The sequence below is a fragment of the Cotesia glomerata genome, linkage group LG7 (genome assembly GCF_020080835.1).
Source record: "Cotesia glomerata isolate CgM1 linkage group LG7, MPM_Cglom_v2.3, whole genome shotgun sequence".
NCBI lineage: Eukaryota > Metazoa > Arthropoda > Insecta > Hymenoptera > Braconidae > Cotesia > Cotesia glomerata.
This window is the reverse complement of record NC_058164.1, coordinates 2,362,217-2,388,653: the sequence shown is the minus strand read 5'-3', so window position 1 is coordinate 2,388,653 and position 26,437 is coordinate 2,362,217. Positions and strand designations below refer to the sequence as shown.

The following is a 26,437-nucleotide window of genomic DNA, read 5'->3' as shown; positions in this document are numbered from 1 at the left end:
ATAAGTTCAAATTTTGAACAGTATAGAAAAGTATCTGAGTAATTACTACAAGACGAAATAAAAACAAAAATTGCACTTTTTAAGAGACTAGTGGTGATTGGTTAGAAGCAGTCGTTTAACCGATGATACAAACGATATGATCGAAGTGTCAAATAATTCGAGGTTTGAGCAATTATCGTTGACTAGATCTATTTTTAAATAAATATAATAAAAATAATTAAAGTCATTATTTAAAAAATTAATTTAATAGATTCAGAGTACGTTAAAAAAAGTTTGGAAAATCCAAAAATGCACGCCTCATAACGGTCATTCACTTCTTAAGAAAAAAATTAATTGTGTAATTGATTAAAAAAAAAAAAAATTATAATTAAATAATTTCTTACAGAGTATTTTTTATTTTTTTTTTAAATATCGGCGCCCTTTTTTTTGTCATATGCGCACGCAGTCTAAAAAAATCTAGCTTGATCAAGTGGCACCATAGTTTTCACGTGACAAATAAGAAAAGTTTATTTGGCTTTGTACGGTTGTATCGTAGTGAATTTTAATAAAAATTCAATTTAAAAAAAAAATATGTAAACTAGGCCACTGACATGAAATACGGACCCAGTTCATCGAATTCTTAAACTAATAAAAAAGGTCCGGTCTTGAAATATCAATTTGTTCGGGAGTAATCGTTGGTACATCCAAAATGGTGTGACATCCGGGCGTCCACGTAAAATTTTTTTCAAAACGTTTTTTTTTTTTCAAAATAGCAACATAATATGATTTTAGAAAGTAAAAAATGGTTTAATTTAAGTGTTTTTTCGGTGTACATCTACTTATATCATTGTATAAGTGTAATATGGTTGTGATAGAGGCATTTAAAGATCACAAAATTGCTTGACCTTGATGAGTCGAGTATAAAGCACAAACTCACGCGCTTCGCGCTATGAGGCGTGCAAAAATTTTTTTTCTATAAGTTTCCAATTCAATGAACATTCATCAATAAAATAAATGATATTATGTCATATAATGTAAATTAAGTAGACAGTTATTAATTTATTTGATAATAATGGGTAACCCGAAATAAATGGGGTAGAACAAACAAGTATACGAGTAAATTTTACAAAAATAAGAATGATTATTCAGCGAGTGTTTTATTGACGACAGTACACTGTGGTCGATCAGTTTACCCGGAAAATGCGGTGGTGCCAGATGGCCTATTTTGATGATTCTATATACAAGGCACTAAAAATCATCTACATTCTGCATTCTACGTTATACGTGGGTGTATCAATGCGGAATATATATTATATTCAATATTCCAGTTATCTGACAAATCGATTTCATATTACGAAGAGTTATTAAAAACCCACAAAACAGAATTTACATAGGCTTAATAAACTATTCGTTGAAAATTTTCATTCAAAACCTTTTATTTGTTGTTGGATTGAATAAATAATTATGTCTATTCACGGATTTTAATTTTTACTTCAGAAGTTTAGTTCATTCAAATGTCTGACAGAATTTGTAAAAGTGACTGTGGTAAAGCTGAATTCTTAAAAGAATATTTTACTTAATTTACATTACATTAATTACCTTACAAACTACACTGTAAAAAATTTTCATATAAAGTTAATTCAATGTTAAAATTCACCGTGTTACTCGGGGTCGTAAAGTTCTGGAGAGAAATAACTCTACATTGAGTAAACAAAAGTTTTTAGTTTTCTTAGCGAAGAAATTTTGTATGCATTAGAATTAAAATTATCTGGACTTTTTGTTGAATTAAATTTTCTCTTGTGCACGCTCTAATAACTTCTCGAAAAGTACCGAATACTATCGCAATTAAAAGCAAAGTAAATAACACAACATCTGGTGTTCAAAGTGAGATTTATCTCACGCAAAGTACCTTCGAGAAATAAGCTTTTGCTCTAACTTGTGAACAATGTCAATATAATGGATAACAATCTTTAGTCTATTGACGTTTTTCGTTAATTTTTTTTTTACGATAACATTAATTTTACCACAAAGTTTCGTCAAAAGTAATTTAACATTTAATCATACTACTCTGTGTGTAATAGAAATAACAAAGTAAATTATCTAGATGTAAAGTGGTTGGAAACAAATATTTGTTTTCTCTAATCGACCGATGTAACTTCATCTGTTTCGGATTATGTCCAATAAATTTAAGCGTAATTCACACGTTCAACTGTTGTGACTATTCAATTGTAAAATATAATTCTCTGTAATTTATTACTTAACACGGACTTGTATTATTTAATTAATCATTTATAACTGGAAAATCTGTGTATAAAGTAATGGTTCACGTATTTTAATTTAAACTGACAATTATTACAATTTTCTAAATTTAAAAGCTGAATAAAAAAATTGAGATGAAAATTAAATTTTTTGTTTAAGATTTAATGTAATTACGATCAATTAAAGTCACAAGAGAAATAAAAAGTTTGGAAAATCCAAAAGTGCACGCCTCATAATCTCATTTTTCACAATAAAATTGATTAAAATAAATAATAAAAAACAGAAAACTCTGCTATGGTTTAGTGGCGCCATAACTCTGAGGTGAGGAAAAAAAATACTATAATAAAATGTAAAGATAGATATACAAAAAAATCTACAGTCACAAATTAGTTTTTCATAAATAATAATTTAACGACAGTGAATTGAACGCTCATATAAATTAAGAAAATCCGTCGTGTGTTACTTTAGATAATAAAAAAAAAATTATTCCGGCACGATAATTTTTTCGACCAATTTCTCTGCCACATACACCCATCCATACACGAACGTCCAGAAAAGATTATGTTTAATGTTATTATTTACTATGTTAAACAAAAAAATTGTTATTGAAATATATTTTATGTGCCTGACAAATTATTTGACTTGATATAAGTGTACTCATATTAATCTGTAAGTGCGATATAAATAACAAAAAATCAATTTCAGTTTCGAGAAAACTGCTTTTTTTGAAATGTCGAGAGTAGAGCATAACCTCAACGCTTCGCTTATGAGGCGTGCAAAATCTAGATATTTTTATTGGGTTAATATTTTAATCATGATAAGATCAGAATAAATATCTATACTAATAAATGGAGAGCCAGTTTTTTTGTTCGGTTATATTGCAAAAATTACTGAACCGATCGAAATAATACTTACACTGATAGAAGGATTTCTTAGTATTTAAGAAGATTTCTTTTTATTTAAGAAATCATTTCTTAAACATCATTTTTTAGTATTTAAAAAATATTTCTTAATATTTAAGAAATATTTTGTAGTATTTAAAAAATATATATATTTCTTAGTATTTAAGAAAGATTTCTTAAATACAAAGAAATATTTTTTAAAAACTAAGAAATGATGTTTAAGAAATGATTTCTTAAATACAAAGAAATCTTCTTAAATGTTAAGAAATCCTTCTATCAGTGTACCATAAGATGCAGCGTGTTTCGGAGAAGGTTTTAGTATATGATATGGTGGTGATTACTTATCCGGAACCTATATTTTTTTGACTTAGAAATAATGAATTTTTATTATAACTTAATTTATTCTATTGGATTGTCATTTGTTTAAAATAAATTTTTTAATTCTATTGGTTATGTTTATATACTAGGCAGATTTCAAAAACAATACTTTAATTAAATTTCAAGTCTAGATGTGAAACTGCAATTCTATAAAGGCCATGTCAGAAAATTTTTATATCAGAAAAAAATTCATTTCGAAAACACATTGATATTTCGATTGTTATTATTCGTGTAATTTATTTTTAACGTACTCATTATTATCATTTTGAAAACAATGAATTTTAATAAACAAAATAATTTATTCTACTCTTTGATTTCATATTGTTTGTTGCAGTATCAATTGATATAAATTAAAAAAATAAAATCCAATATTATCAATGCATGTTTCATTTAAACTAAAAGCAAAATGTCAGGTACAGAAAAAAAAATAAAATTGATAATAGCTATTAACTAAAAACCAGTAAGATGAAATTGTAAAATAATCAAGCGGTTCGTTACATTAGGCCGCTTTAGGGAATGAAACTTGACGTAGATTGGTGGCCCGCAAAATTCCGTGAAGCTAAAAGGCTCCAAGGACTTATGTGTTTGATGTGGAGAATCTATAGATATACCGAAAACTAGTTTCAAGTAATACCACTATTACTATTACTATTACTAGTACTATTGCGAACTATTAATACAACCTCTGGGAACTATAACTTGAGTGTTTTCTGTACTACTTTTATTTGTACGTCGTCGGTGATGAAGCTCCTGCCAGGGAGTGCACTGACGGGTGGTTTTCTGGTTACTTCTGATGCTGCCGGTAGTAGTTTCTCCGTATCAACGAACTTCATCGGGAGCTACAACGTTAATCGCGCCCACATGTAAATAGCTGCGGGCTAACATCCACAGTAAATCCATTTGTACAGCTCGTGAATTTCAACAAGACATTTATTTGCGATGAGATACTCTCTTCACTAGAGATCTATTTATTATTCATTTATTCCTTCATTCATTTATTCTTCGAATAGTTCCGCAACTACTTCACTTTGCTTCTACTTCCACAGTCACTACCTACATCGTTTGTACTTATACGTCGACAATATATTCTGCGTACGCTCGAATCCTTATTTTACCTACTACTTTTTTTATATCGTATGATGATTAGATTCTGTACTTTCAAATTAACTTATATATTTCATCCATACATTTATAACCAACTTAATAACTTTAATGCACTTAAGAACATTTGGCTGCTCAATTTCAAAACACAGTAACTGACAATTTTCAAATTTTTTTTAATTTTTCTTATTAAAAAAAAATTTGCGCCCCAAATTGATGAAAAATTTGATTTATGAATAGAAAATACTTGATTATAAATTAGGGTGCGTCAGAATTTAATCTTCGAAAGCAACCTTTTAAAATTGAAATTTTGAGTTTTGCTTTTAACAGGAGCTGCATTTGGGCGTTTCCAGATATATTTCGGTGTGTCATAATTTATTTGATATTCACAGAATTTTTTAACAGGAGTTTCGTCTGGCCAAATTTTGAAATTTTTAAATTCCAGAAAAATTGCTTCAACAAAACTCCTGTTAAGCAATTAGGTGAGCATCAAATAAATCCTGACACATCAAAATATCTCAGGAAATGCCCTAACCTAACTCCTGCTAAAAGTGGAACTCAAAATTCCAATTTTAAAAGGTTGCTTTGAAAGATTAAATTTTGACCCACCCTAATATAAATGTTTTTAAGAAAAAATACTTGAAATTAAGATCTAAAAGTTAAAAAAAAATGCAGCAGTATTAAAAAAAATCAGGTATAAAAATTTTGCAGTTACTGTGTTTTAAGATTGGGCAGCCTACATGTAGGACCGATAAATATTCAAATTTTGAACAAAATATTGCGACGTTTTTTGACCAAGTAATTATTGAATAAAAAATCATTAAACTTGGCAGGAGTACGTAAATAATAGTCCTTAATAAATTGATTCTTTTATTTTTAAATTTAATCATTAAAACAAAAATAATTAAATGATAAATAAATAGGTAGTGTTCGCGCATAAAGCTGCCTTATCTCAGGACTCATCACATATTCAACTAAATAAACTTTACTATAAAGAAATTTCTAATAAACGTACAACCAATACAATCTTTGAGATTGATTTAATTTTTTGGGTATTCTTTATTTTAGTTTAGATTACTTATAAGCCAGAATTAGTAAAATGCAGCTAGATTTGGGTAGAAAACTAATTACAGTAATTATCGACAAAAAATTTTATATACTATACTTTGGTGTAGGCTGCAAGAGAGTAACAAAAGTAAATTATCTAGTTTAATTTTTTTAAGCATTCACGGAGAAAAAAATTTCTCTATAGGAACTCTATAGTAGTTAGTTAGTTTTAAAAAGTTCCAGTAGGTTAACGTTTTCTTATGGTAACAATACCGTTTGGCTCCTGCAACTCTACATCGTTGAGCTCTGAGAGCTAAACGTTATTTACCTCTCACAACTCTACAGGATCGTTCTGAGACTATAACAAATTTTTGGAAGTCTGCTTAATAATTTTTTTTTACGATTTAGCATTGAAAATTTAATAAATACATGCGGCAGAATGAATTTATATTGCCAAAAATAATTGTATATGACAAATAAGAATAGTATTATAATAGAAATAAAATAATGATAAAATTTATATTACAAATAAAAATTATTTGTAAAATAAAAATATGGTCGTCACAAAATTATCTCATTTTCTTAATTATATCAATAAATATTGGACATAAAATCACTACCGTATATACAAAAGAAAAGGTAAACGAAAACAAATTTTATTTTGTGTTAAATGGGGTCTTTTTAATGTATTCCGATAACTTATCTCTTATCACAATATATTCAACTAATAAATTAAATTAACAGTAACTGCAAATGAACCTTGAAAAACCATAAATACAAAACTGTTCTAACGAAATTCAATTTGACAAAAAAAAAAAACCTATTTCCTTAGATAAATTAACTGAAAACTTAATTGTCCTCATATATTTTTAATAATATGGATGAGTAACAAAATAATTCTGTTTGTCATTTTAGAAGGTTATGAAATATACCAGCGCACTCCACTACTGCGCAACGTAGGGCGCTCCCAACTATACCGTTTGGCTCTGAGAACAATCCCGTAGAGCTCTGAGAGCTCAACAACATTGAGTTATCAGAACTAAATAACATTATGTTACTGTAACTCTACAACGAACAGTAAACTGTGTATAGTTGTGGTAACTCTACAGTTAGGTTACCAGAACGAAATTTTTTTTTCCGTGTTGTTTAGAGTATTTACAGTCTGTCTGATAACTTTATTCAGTACATTTTACATGTGTTTAAAATAAATAAACCGATATATTAAATTGGCATTTGTTGTCACTAGTCCAGACTGAATTACCGATATCAGAATGTATTACATGTTCTTAAGTTTTATCAAAATTGATTTTTCGACAGAAATTTAATCATTAATATTTTAAATTTTACATAAAATTTGAAATCTCAGGCAGTTTCAAATTGTTAGAAGTCAATTTCAAATTATTTCTGTTGATAATTATTACCATCAATTTCTATGATTTTACAGTTTAAATTTTGATCATAAATATTAATCATTTTCATTAAACTTTCTAAAGATAATAAAAAACGCTCGAAGTATTACATCATTGACGAAAATAACTATAAAATAATTAAAAAAAAAAAAAAAGTTCCAACTCTATAAAAAATAATAGACTATTGATAAAACCTAGCAATAACTGAATTTTTAAAACAAAAATGAATGTAAAAGGTCTGAGTTTATGACATTATCGCTCTATTTCATCGTACTCTTTTTATGATGTTTTGGTGAAGGTATTTTTATTCGAAACAAAGTGATGACTGACAAAAATAAAATGAATATTTAGTTTTCATAAACTAAAATTCGCTTTAATTTGCATTTTATAGTCATATAGTTTAAAAAACTCAAAAAGTGAATTTTCAATTATAAATAATACTGCATTTTTTTAGTTAAAAAATTGAGAACTTTATTTATGATGGTTTATTCATGGACACAGTCAAAGATATATTCATTTAATTAAAAATATAAACAGACGGTAATGTAATAAAGAGTAAATACTAGTCATAGACTCAAGGAAATTACGCTGCACAGTATCATTGCTATTTTGATCTTAGATAAATATTTGCCATGAAAATATAATTTATTACAGTTTACGGTTAAAAGACTTAATTACTATAAATTGGAGTGACTTTAGTAATTTAATTACATGGAAGGTATTTATACTCGGTTTAATAATAAAAAGTTTTCAAAACCATTCTGTTAAACTTCAATAGATTTGAAATAATGTGACATATAATGGAAAAAATTTTCGTATATGGTTATAAATGATCAAAAAAATAATTTATTATAATTTTTCATTTTTTCTATCAATGTGTAGATTAATTAGAATGTTATATAAAACAAAAATTGGTTTAGAAGTTGATTAAACTATAAACTAATGTCTGGTACGTTCCTTAAGAGAGCCAAAAAAATAATTTCTAACTTTGAGCTTTGAAATTAAGTATCCGAATAAATCAATACATCATTTATCTAATCTCAAAATTTTAAAAAGATTCACCGCTTAGTTACTTAGATATTAAATTTTAAAAATCACATATTTTATCTCCTTATACACGGGCTCTTATGGCGGACAAACTTTTTTCGAGACTAATTATTTATTTCAATATTAAACTCCCAACTTTAACGGATAAAAAACTATACACATGAAACTTGGATTATTGCAAAATATAAAAACAATTTAATAATAATAATACACTACCGATATAATTTTTGAAACATTTAAAGTTAAATTTTATGTTTTTAACTTGTCTATTGTCAGCTATTTATTCGAATAGAGATTTGAGAACATCGCTTCAACAGCTGAGAAAAAAGAAAAGGATAGAAATCCACAGATTCGGTAGAATCTGGCGCCAAGTTCCGTTCAAATCTGCTGTAAACGGAGCGCCAGACTACCAACTGTGCTTACTGTAAGCAGAACGGTATTTTGATGTTGCAAAATTTTATTTAATTCTACGGTACTTTTTTTTCCTAAATTGTATATTATAACAGTAATTCATACTTTATTTGACTGTTATTAATTAATTATATTCACTTATAACAATTAATCTACTTGAAATTATTAAATTTAATCGGCACAAACTATAGCAACGCAAAAATTTCATCCTGACTTTTTTTCGATGGGCAAAGTGATCTACCACAGACTAAATAATTCGAGAATGCATAGTAATCCTTCATTAGATGGGAAATTACAGTTAAAAAAAGATATTTCACAGCTTGCATCTACACCCGCCAGGGTGCGCTGGAATTATTTTTACATAAACTGTAGTTTCAAGGGGATAGTTTGCTATAAAAAATGCAACCAACGCGAGATTTAAGTTGGTACCAATTGTAAATTTTTATTATAATTACAAAAAATACTAAAATCCGAACAAAAACAGTTTCACTGTAAAAAATCGCGCCAAGTCCACGTTCATAAGACTATTATGAAAAAAATTGGTTTTTTCTTTACAAAAATATATAAAATTAAAAAATTAAAAAATCCAAGTAACCGATATGATTGTTTATGATTTTCGGAAATTAAAAAAAATTTTGTTATAAATTTAAAAATTAAGAAAAAAATTTGTAACAAAATTTTTTTTTAATTTCCGAAAATCATAAAAAATCATATCAGTTACTTGGATTTTTTAATTTTTTTATTTTATATATTTTTGTAAAGAAAAAAACAAATTTTTTTTTTCTTAATAGTCTTATGAACGTGGACTTGGCGCGATTTTTTTACAGTAAAACTGTTTTTGTTCGGATATAGTTACAGAGAGAGAAATGTTTAACTCACACACTCATCCACGTCTCTGTAATGAGTATAATCAAACGCGCTATTGCCAAATCTGTTTATTTAATCCGACAAGTAATAAATACGAAATTCATTTTATTACTTTACTTTATTAAATAAGTAAAAATCATAAATTATTAAATTGTTTAAATTATTTTAAATTAAAATAATAAATTTTGACGAATATTGGGAAGACTAAAATTAAAAAAAAATTTCAACATTATTTTGACTCATTAATTACGCTCGAACTTCCTTAAAACCTCAAACTAAAATCTCTTGTAAAGAGATGATTTAGCGATCATGCGCCATCTGTCGGAATTTTTCAACACTATTTTTGATCGAAAAATTACACATAGACATCTATGACCATATCAGGCCATTTATGGGCATATCAAAAATTATAATCAGATCAGACCATGTCTACCGACAAATATGATTTTATCAGAAAATTTTTTCGCAAGATAGTTCAAAAATTTTTCAAGGGTTTTTAAAGCAAAAACAACTAAGTAAAAAGTGCTTCTAGTCGCAAAAGTTTCCACAATACACTCATTACAATTATTCTCAGTATCTGAATTGAAACATGGTGTTGAAAAGAATATAATACTTTTCACCAACAAGAGTGTCATTACCTGAAGCTTTAGCTGAGTGCGGAGTGCTACTAACAGCAATTGGAGTATAAATTGAATATGTCGGCAAGTTACCATGGGGTTGTGTTCCGTAATTGGCTACCGAGGCAATTAGATCGTTACACCTTGAATAAGCTTTCTCTCTCCTACTTTTCTACCCTTCTATATGTCCCCTTTCCAACACGTAACAATCTCTCTTACTCTTACCCTCACTACCCCTTCACCCACTTATCGCAAAACTTGGGAGCGTTAACGACTATTCTCACAGTGCCCAAATCGTTATTTGGGGTGGCTTAAATGTTCATTGGGACGATCGTAATTTTCGCGGATAAACTCATATACTCTCTCTATAACCAGCAACAACAGCAGAATAATAACCTTTCTCTGCTCTTTACCACACTGTTTTCCTATTCATCCAAACGTAAACAACGGGCTTAAGCTAAGCAAAAGTCACTTAATTAACAGCCAACTCTTTGAAGCAAACTACTAAACATATTGCTACGGTATACCTCAGCTTTATTGTCCCTCCGCTTCCACTAAATCTTTCATCGTCTTATCCATACACAAACAAAAAGATAAAACCAAAAAAAAAAAAACAAAGTATATTTCTTCTTTTTATTCTTTTTTTCCATCTATTTGCCCAAGGAATTGGTACTTAATTTAAAAAACTTTATCATTTATTTATTGTCTTTTGTTCAACATACACTGGATTATGTCTCGCTATGAATATAATTTCCATATTTTATAAGTTCACAAACGGAATAAAATTCCACGGAAATAAAATTCTCATCATCGTACTGTAAGCTTGAGTGAGTCTTAAGTCTGTAGATTTTTTTTTTTTTTTTTTAGTAACGAGAAATTCAATATTTGTAAGACGAAATTTCGTTATTATTTGTTTGAAAAATATCCAGTTTTTTTATCATTTAATACAAAAGATTATTTTTAAAAGACCAGTGCTTCCTCTTACAAATTTCATTAACCTTTGAGAAATGTAATTAATTAGTTAGAGTGCCCAAGATCTCTTGCCCTCTGACAATTTTTGGGTGATGGTAATTGCAATTAGACTCCGCCCTCGCTGAAATTAATCTCACAGTAGAATATTTTCTACAACTTTTAACAAATAGTTTTATTAATTCTACTCTAAAATGTTGAAGCACAATAATATTTTGGTTTTATGAACAAATATTGATACTCAGTGGCTCGAAAATATTTAAATTACGCTTCATTATTCAGTTACACATGTATGAGGTATAATTGTTGAAACTTTTAAATGAGATGTAATAATTCTGGTTAAATATGTATTAAATAAAGGGTGCAGATTTCGATAATTAAATACTAGTTTGAATTATTAGCTCAAAATTATAATTAAACGTGAGACGAATATTTAATAGATATCCAAATGAATGAGACAGAACAAAGGTTGTTATGTATCACCTCGTTTTCTATTCATTATCGTTGTTGTGTCACATACATATGATATTTAATTATCAACATAAATAAAATTATTTCGCGTGCTGTGATACATTGTTAATGATAATTGAATCATTACAATGCTGCGTAATTTTCGAGTAATATTCTAAGCTGTAATTGTTTTGGTTGTGCGAATTAAAAATGCATAAACTTTTTTTATCATCTGAAATGGTTAATAAAGTTTCAGAGCTTGGTTTTAATATTCTAAGCAAAACATTTCAAGCCAATGCGAATTAAGGTGCAAAAATTAACTAGCTCCTTTCTAAGGAAAGATATGCTAGCTGGTTTTTACTCGTTTCATCACTTTTTGGCTTTCTTTAAAACTTATCAAAGTTACAGTTGTAAATGTTAGCCTCAAAATTTCAAATATAATTTTTCAACACGTTAAAATTAGATTCTTGAACTGTAATTAGTTATTAATTTTTTAAAATTGATAATTTGATTTCAAAATCAGTATTCAATCAAACTTTTTGATTAAATAAAAATACGGAATCGAATTTAGAAAAAGAATAAGTTTAGATAGCTTTCAAAGAAAAAAAACACCGAAATTTATTAAGTTATGGAAATTTTACTTGATTTGTTCAAAATTTCCAACAAAAATTTGACTTCTATTCTTCACGCATAAAAAAGATTTTGTTGAAATAACAAAAGACGGGATAACTGAAAAATATGTTGTTGTAACAAATGAGTGTAGTTATAGCAACAGATCTATTTAGTTGCATTAATAAAATGTGTAAAGTTATACTAACAAACCAGTTTGTTAGATCACAAAATCATTTTGTTGCTGTTACAAAATGATGTTACTGCAACAAAGTGATTTTGTTGCAATAACAATACTAATTTGTTGCCAAAATATTTTCCAAATCAGCTATAGCTTATTAAAGTTTGGAAAATCCAAAAGTGCACGTGTCATAACGCTCATTCATTTTTTAAGATAAAAATTAATTTTGTAATTGATTAAAAAAAAAAAAAAAAAATTATAATTAAGTAATTTCTTACAGAGTACTTTTTATTTTTTTTTTTTTTTAATATCAGCGCCCTTTTTTCTTGTCATATGCGCACGCAGTCTAAAAAAATCTAGCTCGATCAAGTGGCGCCATAGTTTTCATGTGAAAAATAAGAAAAGTTTGTTTGGTTTTGTACGGTTGTATCGTAGTGAATTTTAATAAAAATTCAATTTGAAAAAAAAAAATACGTAAACTAGGCCACTGATATGAAATACGGACCCAGTTCATCGAATTCTTAAACTAATAAAAAAGGTCCGGTCTTGAAATATCAATTTGTTCGGGAGTAATCGTTGGTACATCCAAAATGGGGTGACTTCCGGACGTTCACGTAAAATTTTTTTCAAAACGTTTTTTTTTTCAAAATAGCAACATGAAATGATTTTAGAAAGTAAAAGATAGTTTAATTCAAGTGTTTTTTCGATGTACATCTACTTATATCATTGTATAAGTGTAATGTGGTTGTGATAGAGGCATTTAAAGATCACAAAATTGCTTGACCTTGACGAGTCGAGTATAAAGCACAATCTCACGCGCTTCGCGCTATGAGGCGTACAATAGCATATTTTTAAATGTATTCTTATAAAATTTACTGTAACAAATTTATTAGTTATTCCAACAAATTCTCATATTTTAATATTATAATTTTATTATTTTAACATATCGACGGTCTAATTAGCAATTTGTCTAACTCCTTATTTTTTAAAGGATGTTTTTTTAACATTTTGATGTATCAATAATCCAATTATTAATTATTTGAATAATTCAAACCTAAATACTATATCTCTCTTATATAGTAATAATATTAAATGGTTTTCTAAAGTGATAATAAATTTGAACTAATTGTTTTTTTCGTACGAATAGAAGATTCTCTAAAATGGAGTTAGACAATTTGCTAATTAGAACGTCGATATAATTTGTTATCTCTATATTAATAAATTCATTTGTTACTACAACATATCTTAGGTTATTTTAAGAAAATTTTTTTCTGCGTGTTGTTTTGATAAAACTTTATCAAAGATTTGACTTTTGGCTCTTCTATCAGTATAGTATATTTCAAAATAATATTATATCAAATATTTTTTTACAACAAAGTAATTTCACGACATTTTTATTTTAATTTTAATTTTTCGTCAGAACAATTTTTTGGCAGCAGAAAATTTTCCAAAAATTGACAATATTTTAACTATTCATATAAAATTTCAGTAAATTATTATCTTTGATGTTTGATAAATATATTGACTATAACTGAAATATCTAAATTGCTACAAATAAATAAAGACTTTTGTCTGGAAAATCCGATAGTGCTTATTAAAAAGTAATGTAGAATGTCAATACCAGTTCTTGCAAAATACATCAAAGTATATTTAAATAGACATATATCTCTATATAGATGTAGATGTAAATGTAAATGTAAAAGAAAGTAAATAAGATATAAATCGACAGCAAGCAATTACTAAGTGGTTTTGCGTTTTACCGAGATGACAGCTGCAACAAGATAGCAGAGGTTTAAACTTGTCGATTACTGAGATTGTGCAAAGCATTAGCGAAATGGAGTTGAAAAGTTTAGGCCACCTCTTGTCATCGTAAACTTACTCAGTGGAAATTACAGTTTATAGTCAGACATTAAATTTAATATTTTATTACACTTATCGCACTCATTAATCACGTTTAATTAATCATACAGCCAACCAGTTACAGAAAGAATAACATTAAATTTTAAACAAACGTTGTCGGCGATAATCGATAATATTAATTAAAAAATATCAAAAATGCAACGACCAATTTTTTAGCGCTGGTTTTATAATTTGAAATGATACTCGCAGAAATATCAAATGAACTTTTATAAAAAAATAACGAGTGCAGAAATAAAAAAAGTGTAGGAAAAAAAAGGTTTTGTACCATATGAAAGTTGTATAAAAGTAAAAAAGATTCCACAGGCGATATTGAATGCGAAATGATCATCTCGATCGAATGTCCGCTATAAAACCGACCAATGGAATTTCAATATGAAAGGCACTCTTTACTTATACGAGAATACGCATAATATACAGAAAGTACTATCCTATTTATTACTACTGTATATAACTGCACAAAACGACATTATTCCTATTATATTACTTTATCTTTTTACCTATTTCTTGTTTATTTACTAAATTGAGAGAAAAAATTTTTAACTCTGCATCGGTAAACATAATTTTACTAACGGCTTCGGCTATTGAAAAAAAATAAAAAAAAACTATTGAAGATTATTTTTAATTAGTGAAGTCGTTACGGAGAAAAGTCTGCATATAAAGTTGAATATCTTTATTGATATTTTTTAAAGTGATTAATATTTACTATTGAGCAAATAAATTCTAGAAAATTATTTGTAACAAAATTTTTCAAATATTTTAAAAAAATAATTTTGTGTTGTAAAATAAATCAGAATAAAAATAAAATTAAATCATTTTTCGTAGAATAAGAATGTAAAATTTTATATTTTTTTCGTCCATGGTATCAAAATTATTGTAAATAAAATTTAAAAAAAGTTTGGAAAATCCAAAAGTGCATCCCTCATAACGCTCATTCAGTTTTTAAGAAAAAAATTAATTGTGTAATTGATTAAAAAAAAAAATTATAATTATCGGCGCCCTTTTTTTTGTCATATGCGCACGCAATCTAAAAACATCTAGCTTGATCAAGTGGCGCCATAGTTTTCATGTGGCAAATAAGAAAAGTTCGTTTGGTTTTGTACGGTTGTATCGTAGTGAATTTTAATAAAAATTCAATTTAAAAAAAATACGTAAACTAGGCCACTGATATGAAATACGGACCCAGTTCATCGAATTCTTAAACTAACAAAAAAGGTCCGGTCTTGAAACATCAATTTGTTCGGGAGTAATCGTTGGTACATCCAAAGTGGGGTGACATCCGGACGTCCACGTAAAATTTTTTTCAAAACGTTTTTTTTTTTTCAAAATAGCAACATGAAATGATTTTAGAAAGTAAAAGATGGTTTAATTTAAGTGTTTTTTCGGTGTACATCTACTTATATCATTTTATAAGTGCAATATGGTTGTGATAGAGGCATTTAAAGATCACAAAATTGCTTGACCTTGACGAGTCGAGTATAAAGCACAACCTCACCGCGCTATGAGGCGTGCAAAAAAAATAGCTGTAGACTAAAATTAATCAATCTTCAGGCAATTATTGGATCTTACTTTAATATTTTTTTTTCATCCTTATTATCAAATCACTCTTGTGATTTTTTGTCAATATTTTATGAAAATTGTTCAATTAACTTTTACTTTATTAAAAAGAAAAAAAAAAAAGATATCACTTCGTCTGAACAGTAGTAATTATTTAGATTCAAAATTTTACATTAAAAAAAAAAAAAAAGTTAACTTGATTCAAGAGGAAAATTCTTGAACTAAAACAATAATTTTTTTTCAGTATACATAAAACTTAATTTCATTTGAAATTCCATTCCGCCGGTAAAATAGAGTATTATCCAACAAAAATCATTAAAAACTCTAATAACTACAAACTTTGAAAAATTTCAATGACCCAGACGAAATGGGGTGATTGTGAAGCACAAGAATAACTTTGATGTCACTATTGAAGTAATTCAACTCAAATCAGGGACAAAGACACTTTAGCTCTCAGGTTCACTCAACGAATAGTTACGAGAGCTACAAAATGCTAGGTCGCTTTTGTAGCTTTACAACCGAAGGAAACTCACCATGACTTCATTAATACGACTTTCGATGAAAAGCAATTACATGCAATTCAAAAAAACTTCATTTCATCATTAAAGTACTCAAACTACGATATTAATCATCAATAATTCAAAACTTTATGCTCAGATGCATATTCAATCAATATTGATTCTAATAGATAGGTAAAAAAAAAATTACCCTCTCATTATAAAAAAAATTAATAACTAGGTCACGTCAATACTTTATCTTTAATTAAAAAAAGGCAACAATGTATCGTATAATAAATCCATTACCGTGATAAATGTAAATGAAAATGGCATAAGTTTTTCTTAGTTCCACATTGCGTGTGTCTGATGAGTAATTATTATATCAAAATTTCCATTCTTAAAATGAACGAAAACTCTCGGTTCCAACTCGGCAATCAGAAGCTCAGTATGTTGATAAAATTTTGGATTCATAAAGCGGTAACTTCTGCATATGAAATTGCGATTAAAATGCTAATTAAAGCTGTTCGTAGGAGAAATGGGTGAAGATACATGTATATGCTGTATAATATAACCAGAAAGGTTCGCTTGAGCATAGAACATCGGTAGGGGTTGTAATAAGTGTAAAGAGGGTTAAAGCTGAATGAGAATGCCAGTAGAGGTATAAGAGTAAAATAAAGATAGAGTTTGTGCGAAAATGGACAGGAAACTAATTGCAGGAACTAATTAGTTCCTGGGAGCCACCTGGACCGAGAAGTTATTGATGCTCACTATTTCCAATAGCCCGTATACTAAAACTCAAACAAACAGTTTTAGTTAATTCGATTCAATGATGACTTGTCTCTCGCATTAATCTCCTGTCAAACGAACCATTTACCATTCCACTCTGCTCGACTTCTCTTCTTCCGTCCACTCGTGACTTTTGCAAATACTCCGACTTGTAAAAGTCTCGGGCTGACTTATAGGGTCGCTGAAAAATGAATGCTTATGTTAATAAATAACCGGGATCGCATGTTAGTTTTGCCACTGCGCACTATCGATTGGTGATAAATATTTGGCGATTGAATCCAGTTCACCTGTGACTAATTTTGTATTTATTGCTCCGAGCTGATTTGTTTGAAATAGTTTTATTCGAGTAGGGCTCTTTTTTATTAGTATAGAGTGAATAACTTATTAAAGTGGCTCTACTCTGCAATCGACGATGTCACAGTCGTCCTGTTGATTAAACAGTTAGTCGCCAGGATTTATTTACAATCGTACACTTATTTCAAGCTCGTTTTCTGTCAGCCAACTGACTACTGCGGGTATTTTTCCTCCTCTTCGTTACACTTTAATTTACTTTGCCGTTGTCGATGTTAACTTTTAATTACTTTTTACAAGTCATATCCGTTTGCTCTCTGTTTTTTTTTAACTTTACGTTTCATTTTTAGATTACTTCTTTTTAATCAAAGAAAAACAGTCAAAAATTTTGTGTTAAAAAGTTAAAAGTAGATAATTACTTCATCTGGAGTAATAATCCGAAATATAAAAATTTTCAGGTGCAAAAATTAGTCATATGGATATTCATTAATAATTTTATTGAAAAAAATTACCAAGCTTGCGATACCCACGTTATAAAATTTTTATAACATATCCAACGCTTTTTACTACCTCGTTGGTAACAGAACTCAGATGTACTAGGAAGTGATACTAATTTTATGGACAGCGAGGTTTTATTTGATTCATAACGTATGTACCAAGTACTAAAAACAGAATTATGTTTTTTAATAACTTTGGTTTCATACAAATAAATTTTAATAATCTGTAAAGACTCGGAGAGCTTTTATTTTTTACACTTGGATAGTACACATAAAAGTTTTTATGTTTGGGAATACTATTATTTGCTTGCTAATGATGATCGTAAAATTATTTTTTGAATTCAAAACTTCTATCATTATTTCGAAACTGCAGTTTCCATGGAAAAAATGAATTTAAATTTCAGAAAAATGATTTTAATCCCTAATTTTTAAAACAAAGAATACAAATTCGTAGATTAAAGTAAAAATATTATAATAATCGTTATCTTTTATGAGTCACTTTCTTGAATATAATGAGCGATAAGAAGTTAGTCGTGTTTCCAAATTACCGGTTTATAGAATAAAAATTAAGAATTACATTTTTATAAATTAATTTGGAGTATTATTACACTGTGATCATCCGGACATGTTAATTAATTTTAATAAGACTCCTAACAAGTTAAATTTTCAATCTGTATTAATATCCAAAACTAATTAATGCAAGTAAATTTTTAAAAATTCGGTCATGGAAACAGATTAAAGTTCCCTTGGTGTAATTAGAGTAACTCATGATACATTCATATAAATTTGAAAAACCAAATTTCGCTTGTTAGTAGATATAGCTTGTGGTCGGATGAGAAAAAAAAATGTAATTAAAATTTTTGGCAAAGTTGTATGTAAAAAGTATTATTTTTTTAGTACAAATTCCACCACGTATTAATTTATAAAATTAATTGGGATAAGAAAAAATGTTTTCGTTCAAACACTAGTCAATCTTATCAAAAATTAATGTACAAAAAAATATTTGAATATTTTTGATATGTTCGAAATTTTAAATTAAATATTTCATTTATTATACTAGAAAAAAATTAGAGAAAATAAATTTAAATAGTTTTATGACTTGAAAATTAGTGTAAATATTTTCCAATTGAGGAATTATTTTCTTCATTGAATATTTTTTATTTTAACTCAAGAAATTTCTATTTTCAACACACGGAGAAAAAAATATCGTTAGAATAAGGATACGTATCGTTATTCTGACTATACGCCGTATAGTCATTTTTTTTACAGATATACGCTGTATAGCCAATTCAGCTATACAGCGGATCATCAAATTGACAATTTATATCATTATTTTAGCGCTACATTGAGTTAATTCAACTATACAGATCCTCACGTTAACAAAACAGTTGCCTGTTTTGACGAAACTTCATAAATTTACAAGAGCTATTCTTTGTACACTGATAAAAAAATTGACTTGACTCAAGAGCCAAACTCTTGAACCAAGAATACTATTTTGAAGAAAATGATTTTTTCGAGTCAAGAGAATAAATCCTTGATTCAAGAAAATTTTCTTAGACCAAGAATAATTTCTTAGCTCAAGAATTTATTCTCTTAACTCAAAAAAATCATTTTCTTCAAAATGGAATTCTTGGTTTAAGAGTTTGGCTCTTGAGTCAAGTCAATTTTTTTATCAGTGTATGCTTAAGTCAAACAAATGAATCTTTAAATCAGAAATCCGGATCGTTATTTTAAGGAAACGCCATTTGAGAATACGCTGGATAGTCATTTTAACAATATTTTTTTTTCCGTGCACAATTTGATTATAAATTTTTATGAAACTCGGTAACACAAAATTTTTGATTGTAAATAAGATGATGAGGTATGAATAGCGCAAGAAAATTTAATCGAAAGCGACAAGTAATTTAGAATAATAATAGCGTACGTCATCACCAGCCGGGTGTTGAAGAATCTGGACGTTAAAAGTTAGTCAATATAAATAAAGTTAAAAGCAAATGGTCCAGGATGGTTGAAGTGTCAGTTCGAGAATAGCGAGTAGTGTGTGTAAATTTAGGAAATCGACAAAGAGTCTCATCGAATCTTCATAGAGTAGCATAAAATCGTTTTCACTTCATTCGGTTCGTTGGTCTCAACAACTTTTCGAGACTCTCTCGACGCCAGTTTCCTTCTGCTGGTTGTCTGAAAAGTTGTGAAAATCCTTTCGGCTGAAAGAAAATGGGAGTGAGAGAGACTGAAAAGGTCTGTTGGGTATAAAAAAATGTGAGTAAAAATAAAGAAAATAAGTAAATGAAATAAAAGAGAGAGAATGGTAAAATAAAAGAGTGAAAGTAAAGAGGAAATATCAAGAGAGTTAGCGACCCGGAAAACTCGTTTTCGTGTTTGTGCGTTTTAGTGAGAAGAGTTACACACTGGGAGTAGCGTACTGAAAAAATATAATAGAGAAAAAAGTTTAAAATAAAAGAATGAAACTAAAGAAAGTAGCCTGATGTTAATGGTTATACAGCACTTTACTTCTTTATTCTGGATATCCACAGGAGTGACCATTCTACTGTCGCTGACAGTCTTCTTGAACCTCGTTGCCGAGAGTATGCCAACGACTTCGGACGCTGTTCCGTTAATAGGTATACACCCTTTTCTCTTTTCACCCGCTCCCTGTTATCATATTATGACAACAACTAGTTGCCCGAAAGAACATAGTCTTTTTAACACACTTTTTGCTATTACTGTCAGTTCACGAGTGCTGTGTGTCTATGTATGTACGTACGAGTGCCTTTGTTAACGTTTGTATTAACGTAGACGTATCCCGAGATGAGAGCAACATCTTTACCACACTTAAGAGTCATCTCTAAGAGGACAGTCAAGTATAAACGTTGGTAGCTACTCCTTTTATCGAGCGTATCCTTACACACAGGAAAGACGAACAAATGGGCTTCCTCAAATCGAGATATCCGTCACTATAATTGTCAATATTTATTGATACGACTATCTTTTGAAAATACTTTTATCCTTATGAGACCAAATGGACCAAAATTTTTTTATATTTTATGAGCACTGTTCAATTTTTTTAAAATTAGGGTAAAAGTACCGTTTTTGGCCAGTTAACAATTTGAATTATTTTATAAAAAATTATAATATTATAACCATATTTTTGTTGAGTTTTAAAAAATTTATATTAAAACAAACTGAGTTTGTAATGGTTTATTAATATAAATTCATTTCTATCGTTTATTTGAACAATAAATCACCATAAATGGTACAGTGGCCACAAACAGTACTTCTACCCTATTTCTTCAAGTTTTAGATTTTTATTTTGAATTAAATGCTAAAAAAATATTTTTTTTTTCATATTTAATTCACTCTTAGATGAATAAAAGCTGCATTAATTTTATTATTTTTTTTCATTAATAAAAATTTTGGTTGAACAAATTTTGAAATTGAAAATTATTTTCATTTGAATCTTAAAATAATTTATTTCATACACTGATAGAAGGATTTCTTAAAATTTAAGAAGATTTCTTTGTATTTAAGAAATCATTTCTTAAACATCATTTTTTAGTATTTAAGAAATATTTCTTAGAAAGAAATTTTCTTAAATAGTAAGAAATCCTTCTATCAGTATACTGAATTAATCGGTTAAAATTATACAGATGTATTTTCGTATCAAAAAATTAAAGACTAAAAATTCTGATATTAAGATGAAAAAAATTTTGAAGTATCTATAATGATACTTTTTGCAGCTTATTAGATAATTCAATTTGGTCCGATTTACCATATGGATTTTTTCCGCGTTAAAAATTCCAAGAAGCCACTTTTGTTCTTTTTTCCTCAATTCAATTAAACCCTCGAACAAAATGCTATTTTCAAATAGTTAATGTACTTTAGTAATTTATAGTGACGAGTAAGTAGAGATAAATTTAAAAAAGTATCGGGTATAAACCCAAAGTCATTAAAAAGTTAACACTTAATGCGAAAATAGCATTTTATGGGTTCGATCTATTTAATAACATTGTTTTTATATCGTTAAAAAAGCACTCAAAAGTAGCGATAAAATCCTCATGCAAGATTAAAAAACCTTTTAATTCGAGACCTAATAGTGTCATATCATTAGCGTTAGTGATCCTGTTGTGAGCGTGGAAGAAAAGAGAGAAAGAAAAATAAAAAGAGAAAGAGAGAAAATGTGTGCAATAAAAGCAAAATCTTGTCTCGTCGTATCATGGTTAGTCTTGAGAAAGAGAGAAAAACTTTTGGTAAGAATATAAAAATAGTCATTAACATTTTTATTTTCCTCTACTTATGTTTTCCTTTTTCCACTATTTTCAATGCGAATAAAAGAGAAATTTATATAAAAGTTAACCAACGTGTTTAGTCGTTATTTCGCACAGTGCTATGATGGGTAACGTTTAATTTAACATTAAGGAGCTTGTGGCTTTTACACAGTACACCCATTACAAGACGCAGTTAACCTGGCGTTTATGATCATACCCATTGTGTATGAATTTAATCTTCTATGCGATGTTATCATACACATAATATGATTGTAAATTAACTGGAATATATTCCGTTGACAATGTAATTTACTATTTATTGAATCATTACACAATCTCCTTGATAAATTATTCAAACAAACAAAAAATCCCGGAAAAAAAGGTCGCTTTGAAAATTTTACAATTTTTTTTATTTTTCATTGAATTATCGTTGGTTTTAAAATAACAGTTAATCGCTTGAGCACCTTGCTTTTATTAAAAAAATTTTTTTTAAAGTTCCCTTGTTTGTTATTTATTTTTTTTGTTTATTTAAAATAAAAATGTGGGGAAAAATTCAACGCCCGATCGTACGACAGTAGTGAATAAAAAAAAAAAAACTAAAGAATAAAAAATATAAAATAAAATTTTAATAAATAAATAAAATAATTTTTTTTTTACTTTAAAGCTTATAATTTTTATATGTATTTAAGTATCTTATTTTAATGCATATATTTATAGTTATAAATACATATATATCCATTATTTCTTTATAAAATGTCTTTTGCAGTCGATAGACTGTCATTTACAGGTGAGACGATATCTCTGATAATTTTGTCTCAATATCATTTTTATCGTTACTGAGCTGCAGCGCAATTCAAGATAACTGAAGCAGTATACACTTTTATACTTAAGGTTATTGGCCTCGGAAAAGTAATTTTTGGTTCTAAAATTATTTATAGCAAATTAAAGTATTTTTACATTTCATAACAAATGTCAAACTAAGTAACTTTTATTTTAATTGTAAATTTAAAAAGAAGTTTGGAAAATCCAAAAGTGCACGCCTCATAACGCTCATTCATTTTTTAAGAAAAAAATTAATTGTGTAATTGATTTAAAAAAAAAAATTATAATTAAGTAATTTCTTACAGAGTATTTTTTATTTTTTTTTTTTAATATCGGCGCCCTTTTTTCTTGTCATATGCGCACGCAGTCTAAAAAAATCTAGCTTGATCAAGTGGCACCATAGTTTTCACGTGCACTGAAAAAAAAGTTTTATTCTACCAAGGAAATGTTTCCTTATGGTTAAAAAACTGGTATTCTTATGGTTAAAATACGAAAGTTTTTTAACTATAAGAACACCGTTTTTTCACTGTCAAAAAACTAGCCTTATAATAAAGCGTGGTATTTTAAGGTTAAGAATACCAGTTTTTTTATATCAAGAAAACTCGAGTAAAAAATTAAGTATTCTAGGTGGAAAAAAATTTTTTTTTCAGTGTGACAAATCAGAAAAGTTCGTTTGGCTTTGTACGGTTGTATCGTAGTGAATTTTAATAAAAATTCAATTAAAAAAAAAAAAAATACGTAAACTAGGCCACTGATATGAAATACGGACCCAGTTCATCGAATTCTTAAACTAATAAAAAAGGTCCGGTCTTGAAATATCAATTTGTTCAAAAGTAATCGTTGGTACATCCAAAATGGGGTGACATCCGGACGTCCACGTAAAATTTTTTTCAAAACGTTTTTTTTTTCAAAATAGCATCATGAAATTATTTTAGAAAGTAAAAGATGGTTTAATTTAAGTTTTTTTTTCGGTGTACATCTACTTATATCATTGTATAAGTGCAATATTGTTGTGATAGAGGCATTTAAAGATCACAAAATTGCTTGACCTTGATGAGTCGAGTATAAAGCACAACCTCACGCGCTTCGCGCTATGAGGCGTGCAATTTTTCCAATATTTGGATCAAAAGATTAAATAGGAACACAATGTGATCTGAATTTTTATTCGATTGCGCTTCAGCTGGGTGATGATTGATAAAAAAAAATAGCATGGAATGATATAAATGACGTCGAAGTGAAGGATCTTGTTGATCGATGATAAATTAATCTGTCGAATAGCTCTTTACAGGAGGACAAACGCGCTCGGTACGAATCGCGTGCACGACTAACAAACACGGTTGGAATTCAACGAGCTCTGGGGAGGAAACGGGGGTGGGTTCGGGGTGGAAAAACGTGAGTCGAGGATAGACAAGGGTAGAAAGGAATGGGAGGAAAAAAAAGCAATAGTACGAGCTTACAGGGTGGGAAAGACACGAATGATTACTCTTAAAAAAAATCTAAAAAACATAAAGAACGGTATCTGTTGTTTATATAGCTGTAAAGTGTACAATCGCTGGAAAAAGTTTATTTTATCGATATTTAATGTCAAGTTAATCGCTTCAAGTTTCATTTTTAAAATGTTACTGACTGACGTAATCTTGTGATAAAAAAAATATATATATATATAATATAAATAAAAAGTACATGTGCCTTGGGATCAAAAAATACATTCAATAAAAAAGATTCAAGGATTTGAGATTGATTGCATTCTCTCCAGCTCGTTTTATTATTTCTATGTTATTCTACTTTTTTTTTTTTGATTCTGTCAAGATCGCTGATGAAAATGAATGAGAGCGAAGGTAGACTCTCAAATCCTGGAAATTAAAAACAAATAAAATAAAGAAAAAAATTGAGAACTGGTTTTGCTCATCGACAAAAAAACTCATACCCGATTCGACAAAAATCAAAAATAATTTTTATCTTTTTTTTTGATGCACGTAAATTTTTTTTTTGCAAAAAGAATAGTTAAATATTTTATTTTGTTGTTTAAAAAAAAAAATCGACATTTAAATTTCTCGACTTTTGATTGATGTACAAATATAGCATTCAATTAAAAAACGTAGTTTTGCATGAAACGGAAAATATGACATAAATATCTGAATCGTTTTTGCAAGTTTTGACGTAAATTGAATCGAGTATTGCTCGTGAAAGTATATACTTTGATTAAGTAGATTTATTGATTTGGAAAAAATATAGATGAACATTGATTCTAGGATAACTTAAGACTGTGTTGTTGCCAACTTCTTACTGATAAATGTCTGAGGCCGACGTAACCAGTTGCTTGTAAAATAAACTTGTTTTATTTTGTCGTTGTTAATCAAATTTCTTCAATGATTACTTTACATATTTTACGATTGCAAGACACTGAAAATTATTTTCTTACCGGTATTTATAAAATAAAATCAAATATTTATTTAACTGATTGAATAATTAATACAAGGTAAGTGATTCAAACGCTCACAGAAATTCAAAAATACACTTCAAGTTTTTGAGAAAAAAAAATCATTTTATTCAGCTTATTATTGGCTAAAATTAACACGAGTAAAGGCGAGTTTGAACGAAAAAGTTGAGGAAATTTCGCCTGATGAGTTTTCCTACTTATGAAAATAGAAAAAACAAGAGTAAGAGTATTAAATGATAATAAATAATAATAAGGATAAGCATAAGAAAAATAGGACAGGGATACGGCAACACTTGGAAGCAGTCTAGCATCAACATCGAGTCTTGTTTTAAATTCCTTCTCACGTTTCGGGCCCGGGATTACCGTTTTTCATTCCGCGCGAGTCTGCATCTCGCGGCACCAAGTTTCCTCAAACACTCGGCACGTTCTTTCCTTTCAGATAATCTAGTAGACTTTTATAGTATCGTGTGAAAAAGCCAACCAGAAATGTCTCATTGAATTACTTTTTTATTCTTTGGAGCACACTTTATTTATTTATTTTTTTCTAACAGTACTCACATTTTATTATAACTCTTAAGGATGAAGAGAAGCTTAGTCTTTTTTAATTATCTTTATCAAAAAACTTCTGTTTGGAAACACAGGTATTATCTATATGATGGTTTTAGTTCCATATATTGCAAAACAATAATCCTTTGAAAAATATTGAGAAATACTTTCTTTTAAATTACTTTTACATTTAGGTTTAAGAATAATTTTTATAAAAAAATTAAGTCATATATTTTTCTAATATCTAATAAAAACCTATATTTATATAACTATATTTGTATACCTATATTTGCGAATATAGATATTCAAATACATGGAGTGATCATATACTGGTACATGATCATATACTGGGGCTTTTACCTTATCGGGTTGGAAAAAATAACATTAAAATTTCTCTTATTTTCAATACCATCAAAAATAAGTCCTTAATACATTGAAAAAATTAACTTAAATCAAAAGAAAAATACTTGAACGAAAAAATTAATTCATTTTTGATACGGTTCACTTCTAGTTTAATAAATAGCAATATGATCAAGATCACGGGTAATTGGAAAAATAATGTTAATCAATTTAAACAATCATTGATTTGCAAC

At 28.2% G+C, this 26,437-nt stretch overlaps 1 protein-coding gene across 3 annotated transcripts in view; it reads left to right on the top strand.

The window, feature by feature from the left end:
- Positions 1–26,437, top strand: part of LOC123269948 (acetylcholine receptor subunit alpha-type acr-16) — a 262,893-nt gene that overhangs the window by 177,592 nt on the left and 58,864 nt on the right. For 2 of the 3 annotated variants that reach the window (XM_044735896.1, XM_044735898.1), the window contains exon 9: positions 20,306–20,392. The exons of the other annotated variant lie outside the window; for it this stretch is intronic. In XM_044735896.1, coding sequence (XP_044591831.1) covers positions 20,306–20,392 — 87 coding nt within the window. The remainder of the gene's footprint in view (positions 1–20,305; positions 20,393–26,437) is intronic. 3 annotated transcript variants of the gene reach the window in all.